The following is a 9,839-nucleotide window of genomic DNA, read 5'->3' as shown; positions in this document are numbered from 1 at the left end:
AGTTTGCTTTCAAGCTCTGGCAATATAGTTGATAGGAAGTATTTTACCCCAAAAGTGGACTTTCTAACAAATTCGAACTAATCAAGCTTGATAGTAAAAATCGAACATCAAATGAAAACCCAAAATTTTACTGCCTAGCTTTTACTTCCCTAATTTCCTACGTAATTATAATAAGAATACAATTTGAACAGTACGTAAAACATTTCGCGTTCGCGCACAAAAATCTAAATGAATAAAATTTAAGAAAAAAAAAACCATTAAATAGTTTTCGGAATATTCTTCTAGATTGTTCCTGCCTCAAAAACCCTCAGCCCACCTCCAATCACATTGTAGAGTAGACTAGTCCTAGTTGACATCTTGGTCCGTTGAAACGCACAGTAAAAAAATAAAAATAAAAATAAAAATAAAAGAAAAAGGTGAAAAAGCAAAACAAACAAACAAAAAGGAACCTGAATTCCTAAATAGAGTGTGAGAGTGAGTCAAAAACAGAAACCCACAAAGAAACCACCATTTTCAGGACTAGAAAAAAAAACATACGCGTGCTCATTAAGCCAAATTCTTCTTCAAACCCTTTGTAGATCTTCACATAGTCACACAGTGTGACCTTCTTCAGATCTACACTCTCAGCACCATCTCACACATTGCCATATTTTCTGGGTGTAACCAAAAAATTCAAGAATTCAACATTCCTATATTTATTTTGCTATTTACAACAACCCCTTATTGTGTTTTTTTCCTTCAGATCTATTAAAAAAATTAATAATAATATATAGTTATATTAGTAGATAGTACTATACACGTTAACAATGCAATCAGGAAATGCCACGTTAGTTCCGGAGAAAATGCACGGCGGTGGTGGAGGAGAGGCGGTGGAACCACCGCCACATCAGCAGCAGTGGTTTATGGGTGATGAGAGGGATGGGTTTATATCATGGTTAAGAGGTGAATTTGCTGCAGCAAATGCTATAATTGATGCTTTGTGTCATCATTTAAGGTTAGTAGGTGAGCAGCCTGGTGAGTATGATGGTGTAATTGGATGTGTACAACAAAGGAGAGGGAATTGGAGCACTGTGTTGCATATGCAGCAGTACTTTTCAGTAGCTGAAGTGATCTATGCATTGCATCAGGTTGAGTGGAGGAAGCAGCAAAAAGGGGGTTTTAATAATAAGAGGAATAGTGGGGGTTCTAGAGGAGGAGGAGGAGGGGGTTGGAGAAGTGAGGGTCATAATTTTACTATGGATGCTAATAGTAAAGAGTTTTATAGTAAATCTAACGGGGTCGAAAAGATTGATGTTATAGAAAAAGAAATAGATGTGAAGCAAGGGGAAAAGAAAGGTGAGATTAGGCAATGCTTGCCAGTTTTTCCTTTTTTATGTATTAGATATGATGATGTATGTATTTTTTGTTTAAAGAACTATTACTTGAAAATTATTGATTGAAGGACATGTGATTCTATAGGGTCTTTAGTGATTACTAAGTTGAAATTGATCATTTGCAAAGTGTTCAGGTTACTTAAAAGGTAATTGCAGGTAATTCTATTTGATAAACATTTATTAGTAATCTAAAATAAATGATAAGTAATCTGCTACAACAGCAGTGTTATTAACCTTTTATAGTAGGTAAACTTGCCATATATTGTAGGTTACCAATGAATGCTTAGTAAATAAGTTGCTTGCAATTACCTTTTAAATGACATATTTTCAGCGCCAATGCTTAGAACTTAAACCCTTTTATATTTGTGTTGTGATTAAAGGAGTGTTACTGGGAATTTATCGATTGAAGGACTATGTGATTCTATAGGGTCTTTAGTGATTACTAAGTTGAAATTGATCACCTATTAGGAAAGTGTTAAATTTCAGAATCTTTGCTTACTTTTCTATTTACTGATTAAGAGACAAGATAAGGTGATTATTAATGATTTAGCAAAGTGGCACTCGTGGGTTGTGGAGATTTGGATTTATCACCATTTAATGATAATGATGCTTGTTTGTTTCCCTTAATAAGAGTGTAATCTAATTTGCTATTACCTATTTAGTAAGGGGTTATGTTAAATAATGGAGAGGCAGATTGAGTGCTGCTTGTTAAAAACCATAATTTCCACTTTAGGATATGTGAAATCATCTGTGAATCCGAATATTTTGTGAGACTGACCACATAATAACTGCCCACAACGAGGTGAGTTTTTGCCATTTCACTTGCGTCCTGGTTTGAAAAATATTTGGTCCACCTTTTTCTGGCTGGGACAACAACAACAAACTCAGTATAATCCCACGAGTGGGGTCTGGGGAGGGTAGTGTGTACGCAGACCTTACCCCTACCATAGCAGTCCTTGGGACTGTTCCTTAATCTTTTAGTTTTTACTAGGTGTTTTAAAATCTTTCAGAACAGAACTCAGGTTGCCTTTATTGCTACGCGAATTAACAAGTTTAACTGATGGTTGCAAGGGTATTGCGGATATCTCAATGTTAAACTGCAAGAGGCAAGTTCTTGCAGTTATGTGTGCAAGCAATTGAGTGTGAATGGAAGAGGTTATAATGCTAGGATGTTTAATTGTCAGTGTTAGTGAGGGGTGAAGGGGAGAGAGAGGGGGAGGGTAGAGACTAGAGAGAGAGAGAGAGCTTCTTCTGCTGAGATACTTTATAGTTTTATCATCCATAAGGCAATTGGACAATGGGAAGAGTATTGGAGTTTGCATTTTGTGGTATCGATATAAATCAAGTCTTGCGGACTAATAATAATCTTGGCCTCAAATTACGTGAATGCACATCAAAATTAGCAAATAATTTTGGCATATCCTAGTCACATTTTATTTTTTAATTGTTCCCTAAGCTACATGCTTCAGCTAGCCATTGGTACCTCATGATCAAGCTTAATCAGATTGTTTGTGAGGAAATCATTTGATCATGTAATGGATATTATTCTGAACTTTAAAGGAATTTATCCCTCTGACTTGATGCAAGGCTGACTTTTCTTTCTGTTTTTGTACATTATAACTTCCTTACTATCTCATCACTGCCAACCAATGGGAGAATCAGAGTAAAGTACATTTCTATGAACTAAAATTTGTTCATCATTTTAGTTGCAAACATGTAATTGTCATGTAGCTTCTCTTATGCATTGTAAGCTAAGAAAGCACTTTTTTTCTTGTTCATATACGATGAAGCAGAATTGGTTGGAAATCCAGAAGGAGATAGCTCAATGAAGAGTTCAGTTTGCATAGAAGCTGCTGACTCACAAAGTGAAATGGACAAAACCGATCATAAACGTGATTCAAATTCTGATGGTACGTAGTTTATTGTTCTGATTTAGATCTCGATTGTTTGTTGGAGCTGCAATTTTAAGGAGTGCATTGTGCTTTATAATTCACTAATAAGCCATATCACATATCCATCCCCCCCCCCCCCCCCCCAAAAAAAAAAAAAATAGAAAAAAGAAAGACTGCATTAATCAGCCATAAACTACTTCCATTAAGGGAATTATGTTTCCTACTTGTGTTGTAAATGTTTTTGTGGACATTGATTGTGATGGGTGTGGAATAATTTGGTCTTAGTTTACCTTTTTAGTTGTTTATCTTAGCTAACTATAATTCTCAATCAGTACTTGTTTGCATGTTTACTTTTTAAGGGTCTTGTAAGGCGGAGAATGAATCTCGATCCAGCGAAGTACCAAATGAGAAGCAGAATGTTACTGTTGTACCAAAAACTTTTGTTGCTACAGAGATATACGATGGAAAACCGGTAACGATAAATTTACAGCTTTTTAATTTCAATTGAGAACAAATATACAGCAATACAGTTTGTCAAGTTTAGGACATTACATGTTTTGTATTCTTAGATGTAATCTGAATTATGTGTATCATGTAAATACTTCTGTTGACACGTTGGAATCCTGCATAAACGGAACCAAAGGTCTTTTCTACTGTACATATTAGCAACTTCTTGGTGCAATTTTTGAAATCCTACTTATAAAAAAAACTTAGGTACAAGATTAAAATCTCTTTGTTCTTACACTAAGATGCGGCAGTGTCTTCTGTAGGTTAATGTTGTTGATGGCATGAAACTGTACGAGGAACTGCTAAGCAGTTCAGAAGTTTCAAAACTTGTTACTTTGGTAAATGATTTGAGAGCTTCTGGGAGAAGGGGACAGCTTTCTGGTAAGTAGTTTAATCTATGTTTCTGGTGGTGACACTAAAAAAGTCCTAGTCTTATCCTTTGTTTTGTTTTTGTATTTGGGAGGGGGGGGGGGGGTATTGAATTGGGTTTTTGCACTTTATTGTACTGAAGGAGCATCTGTGATGGACCCACATACAGACACCTGAACTGTCTTCTTAAAAACACAACACGATGTTGACATGGATGCTCGCTAATTGAAAGATAACTTGGCACCTTTTGCCAAAATTTCCTTATCTGTTGCTTCTCAGTAAAATATATCCTTTTTGCATCAAAAAGATATTTTCTTTTAGACTGTATGCAGATTTATTAGATGTGTTTGGTATGTGTTACCCAAGTATCTGACATGCTTTTGAAACTATTTCTGAGCATGATCAAAGATTTGTTAGGGGAAATAAGACATTCATGAAGCATATTGTGGATGGATTGCCTTAGTGATCAAAGGTTTGTTAGTGGAACTAAGACGTTTGTGAAGTATATTGTGGATGGATTGCCTTAGTGAGTGTCTTTGTTGGTTAGGTTGTGAGGCTCAATGCCATTGTTGTCAAAAGCGAAAAGCCTCCAACAGGGCTTTAGCGTGGCCTTCACTGAAAAAAAGCGCACTATGAAGAATTTTTTAAATATATATATCTAATATTTAGAGAACATAATAGACACATAAATAATAAATATATATTGCTTATAATGAAGTAAAACTTCGTCAAATCATCAACTTAAGTCTTAATAAGGAAAGATAAACTCATTCTAGATTCCACTTCTAATCACTAAAATAATATTCCTCCATATAATCTTCCTCAATAGGGTGATTCTCATTGGTGTCACTAGAACTATAGCCTCCAATCTCCTCTTCCCCTGACTCATCAGAAACAATCTCATCTTCCTTTCCAAAATTCCATAATCCCTTCTCGAACCAAACATGAATCTTTCGATTCATTTGGCTCTCACGCTCAATTACTTAATTACTTAAGGTAAATTCTCATATCTTTTTTTATGAATGTAATGAGCCTATCTTCTCTTCTTTGTTCAAATACAAAAATATATCGAAACTAATGTAAGACCAAAATATTCGAAACAATCTCATCTTCTATGTCAACAGACTCAATACGTGGAGCTCGGGAGTTTGAGGCATTAGTTGCAATTACTCCTGACTGTCTCTTTTGTCGCCTTGTGTATGTCAACACGTCCTCACTACCCGACGCTATTGCAACATCACCCCAAGTCAAGCTATCATCACCAAACACCAACTCATCTTCTGCTTCCACATTAACACCCATCTTGCCAACCCACCACTCATCACTATGATCAATGTTATCCAATGAGATTGGATCAATAACACTTCGCAAGTCATAACGGGCTTTTAAAGCACGATTATACTTGACATACGCTAGGTCATTCAATCTTTGATGCTCCAATCTGTTTCTATTTTTGGTGTGGATCTGTTGCATGGAATATCTTAACATTAGTGATATAATCTAATTGATTAACTAAGCAAAGAAAATAAATAAGAAGTATACCATTACGAGTACTTACATGCTCAAATACGCTCCAATTACGCTCACACCCAGCAGCACTGAATGTAAAAAGTGTCAGCGTGCTATCGGAGACTAATAATAATAATGTCTCTAATAGAGATAAGTTACGGGTGACTCTTTTTATGGGCGAATTTATCTAGGAATGTGAAGCTAGATCATTGGAAACTACGAAGGATGCCTTTACTAGAGTGCCTTTATCAGAGTTAAGTCATAAGCTAGCTCTTTTTACTGTGAATCTACCTTTTGAATGCAAATCTCGAATTGTCAGCGGTAGACTATGCAGGATTGAGTTACTTTTTCTGCTGTTACCAGGAGAAATAGTGTAATTTTGAGTCGCCTGAGGATGAACTTCGAAATTAAGCTCAATTTCCACAAAAGAAAAAACAACTTTAGTAGGCTTCCCGCAGTTCACCGTTTTCTGTTGAACAAAGCAAATAAACGTGCAATGTGTGATGTGTGGATTAGGTGCATGACACAGGTTTGAACTCTACTGTAGACAAAATGCCTAGTATTAAAGTGTGGAGAAGGGTAGAGGGATAGACCCATTATCCACCAAGTTTCGAACCGTAGGCTAGCTGGCCCTCCACCCTCGGGTATTTCTCGGTTATAAAAAGTTGTGCTTTTACATAAATTTAAGATCATGAATTCATTTTTTTGTTCTTTTATTGTCTCTTTAATATTCATCATGCAGTTTTTGCATTGTATTATTCCATTTTTTTTCCATCTGCTTAATCTTCATCCTTGATTAGGCTAGTTCTTATCCAAAAGAAAATGTAAAAAATTAATTTTTCCGGAAAGTCTATTATATTAGAAAAGTATTTCTACTGATAAAAAGATTAGGATGCTATTTCTAAATTTACATTTTGGTGTCTTTGGTTTAACATAAAGGTCAGTAGCATGTGATAGTAGCTGAGGTATTTGTGGGGCATGGGGAGCTTTCTCTGGTGATTGTTACTAGTAGTAAAAATTGAAAATTACATTTTCTCTGGGCACGTTATACGTAGTAATAGAAGAGAGGAATGTAGTTACATCCTTAAACAATAGAAGTGGTGTGGTTTGGTCCAATCTTATGTGAAATACTTTCTCGGGCCTAACACTTTTTACTTGTTATCTCTACTAAAAACTGGGATAAAAGTTTATACGAAAAACAATTGTCATCCAGATGCAGCTCTAATGTGCACTTTATGTCTGAGTACTGTTCTTTTCGTATCCTGTAGTATTCTTAAATTCATCAAATGCAAGATGAGCAACAGCAATGAATTAAGAAAGCACATCTGGATATTAGATTCCTGTTATTGAAGTGCTATCCTTTGTATCTGACGCCTTAATATAGATGTCAATGATTAGAAATGTTGTGACAAGCAGCACAGACATTTATAGTCTCAAAGAGACCGATGAAGGGGCACGGAAGGGAGATGATCCAGCTGGGCCTACCCATTGCAGATGCACCTCCTGAAGATGAAGCTGCCTTTGCAACATTTAAAGGCATGTTTAACATTTATGAAACTTATATATCTTTGCTTTCTTGTGTATTAATGGGGTTAATCAAAATTTTGCAGAGCGGAAAATGGAAGTGATTCCTGGCTTGTTCCAAGATGTTATTGAACGACTGAGTGCTATGCAAGTTTTAACTGCGAAGCCAGATGCTTGCACTATTGACATCTTCAATGAGGTTACAAGCAGTAGTTTTAGTTCTTATGGTCATGGCGATTTTGTTTAGAAAGCTTAGCAGACTTGATACATTATTTCTAATTGTAGGGGGACCACTCACAACCTCATATGTGGCCTTATTGGTATGGGCGGCCTGTAGCTATGTTGTTCTTGACAGAATGTGAAATGACTTTCGGTAAGATGATTGGTGTGGACCATCCGGGCGATTATCGAGGCTCTCTCAAACTCTCTTTTGCACCAGGGTAATCCTTTCCTCGGGCTTTGTTGTTTGGTTTGTTATATCTTTTGTTTTATTTTTACTAGTTTGTCTTGTGCATGTATAGTGGAAATTGCGCTTTTCATTGATATAACTTGATTCGAAATTAAGTTGCTACATCATCCTGCCTAGCACATTAAACCTTCAAATTTGCATTCAATGAGTAGATTTTGTCCTTTTGCTATAAGTGTTGAAGGGATTGGAAGAAGTTTTAACAATATCACAGACTTTTCATGTCGTTTGTTCCTTCCATCCATTCCTCAAACCTCCACAAACATCCCTTACTCCAATTACTTTGTACTGAATACTACAAATCCTCATCCCCCTTCCTAAAATAACTTGAGGTTGCTGTAACTTGCAATAGTGTAATGGTGACAAGTTAGGACAAGAAAAGAGTCTTAATGGACTTGACAGCAAATGGGAAGGGTTAAAGGTTGTAGAAGCCACAGAAAATTTCATTCAATTAGTTGACACAATTACTAGAAGGATTAATGTGTTTCTATGAGACCAAAATCAAGATTATCCCACTTATTTGGACTGAGAATGCAAAAATAACACACACACATGCTTATATATGCACGGCACTTTATGTTCCATTGCCTCTTTTTCCACTTTGCTTCTTTTATCTGTTTAATTGTTTTTCTTGGTTAATCACCTACTGAATCTTTCTGCTATGAAAATGCACAGATCCGTACTTGTAATGCAGGGAAAATCAACCGATTTTGCTAGACATGCTATTCCATCCATCCGTAAGCAGCGTATACTTGTGACCTTTACAAAGGTGCAGCCAAGAAGATTCAAGTCTGGTGATAGTCAGCGTTTCTCTTCATCAGCAGGAGGTGCTGCCCCCCAGTGGGTCCCCCCTCCTAGCAGGTCACCAAATCATATCCGTCATCCTTTTGGGCCCAAGCATTATGGTTCCATGCCAACAACCGGCGTATTACCCGTTCCAGCTATTCGTTCACAGTTAGCTCCTCCAAATGGTATCCAGCCAATTTTTGTTCCCGCTGCGGTTGCACCGCCTATGGCTTTTCCTGCACCAGTTGCTCTTCCACCTGCCTCAGGTGGATGGGCAGCACCCCCTCCTAGGCATCCCCCACCACGACTTCCACTCCCTGGCACTGGCGTTTTCCTTCCTCCAGGCTCTGGGGCTTCAGCCACTGGCAACAATCCTGCTGAAAATCCAACTTCTTCAGAAAAGGACAGTGCAGGTTCTCTTAGAGATACCACTGCTTCTCTGAAAGATAACGTGGATAGTGAAGTAGAAACACAAGAGGGCAACGGAAAGATAGATGATAGTGGTGCAGAGACAGCAGTGGCTAATGAAGAACGACACTAACTGCTGATTTCAGCAGTGCAGGAACCAGGACGAAAAAGGGTGAATGTTTTGTTGGAAGGAAAAGGTTTAGGTTAGAAACTGCAGTGAGTTTTGAAGCAAATGTAAAGAGCGGCCGTTGTTCAGAGTTATACTCACACATCCAGCAGAGCAAGGGAAGGGAGCTAGCTATTCTCCATGATCTCCTTTGCTTGCTCTTCCTTTTTGTTGTCTTATCAAACATAAATATATATATATATATATATATATATATATATATATATATATATCTCTTATATTAAATGAGAAACTTAGCTACAAAACTTTATTATAGCTCCACAGAAAATTTTAACTCATTGAATTGAAGTAATGAGGATTTCTTTCTGTCAGCTGCTGCCCTGTTCTCATATAAGAAATCAGCTAACTTTTATGCTAAAATATTTTATACTAAAATGAACTTGAGGACATTTTCTTTTTGATGCTTTCTTACTCCTCCCTTTGGTTGCATTGCAAAATTTCCTGTTTTGTCTGAAACACTTTCTTTCCTATGCTGATGCTTGACAGGTAAAATCTTTTTCCTTTTCTGTGATGACCAAAATATATACATACCTCTATTTAAAATAAAAATTAATAAAACCATATAAGCTTGGATTTCTGCTGGGGTCAAATACTGCTGCCAAGCAGATGGTATTAATACCTGTAGTGTATATATATTGCTCTAGTAGAATAATTGTTCTATGACTTCTATCATTGTATCAATATCATACACTTCTTGTACTTGTAACTATTAACCTGTTTGTAGAATCTATTATCTTTAGCTGATTATTTGTTATCATATTCCGTCAACAGAATCTATAATCTCTTAGCTGATTATCTGGGATGGAGGAGGTAACGCT

At 36.6% G+C, this 9,839-nt stretch overlaps 1 protein-coding gene and 1 long non-coding RNA gene across 2 annotated transcripts; both read left to right on the top strand.

The window, feature by feature from the left end:
- The first annotated feature begins 293 nt into the window (after window positions 1–293).
- On the top strand, window positions 294–9,419 carry LOC104101279 (RNA demethylase ALKBH10B). The gene is made up of 8 exons (XM_009608730.3): window positions 294–1,335; window positions 3,167–3,283; window positions 3,625–3,737; window positions 4,036–4,153; window positions 7,067–7,186; window positions 7,261–7,373; window positions 7,460–7,614; window positions 8,316–9,419. Exons 1-8 carry the CDS (start codon window positions 807–809, stop codon window positions 8,965–8,967), a joined length of 1,917 nt encoding a protein of 638 aa, XP_009607025.1. The 5' UTR covers window positions 294–806; the 3' UTR covers window positions 8,968–9,419.
- Window positions 5,477–6,203, top strand: LOC138908905 (uncharacterized). The gene is made up of 2 exons (XR_011415313.1): window positions 5,477–5,599; window positions 5,693–6,203. It is a non-coding gene; the product is annotated as an uncharacterized lncRNA (long non-coding RNA).
- Window positions 9,420–9,839: the final 420 nt, after the last annotated feature.

The sequence above is a fragment of the Nicotiana tomentosiformis genome, chromosome 4 (genome assembly GCF_000390325.3).
Source record: "Nicotiana tomentosiformis chromosome 4, ASM39032v3, whole genome shotgun sequence".
Taxonomy (NCBI): domain Eukaryota; kingdom Viridiplantae; phylum Streptophyta; class Magnoliopsida; order Solanales; family Solanaceae; genus Nicotiana; species Nicotiana tomentosiformis.
Note: the sequence above shows the minus strand (reverse complement) of the source record. Positions and strands in the feature narration are given on the sequence as shown.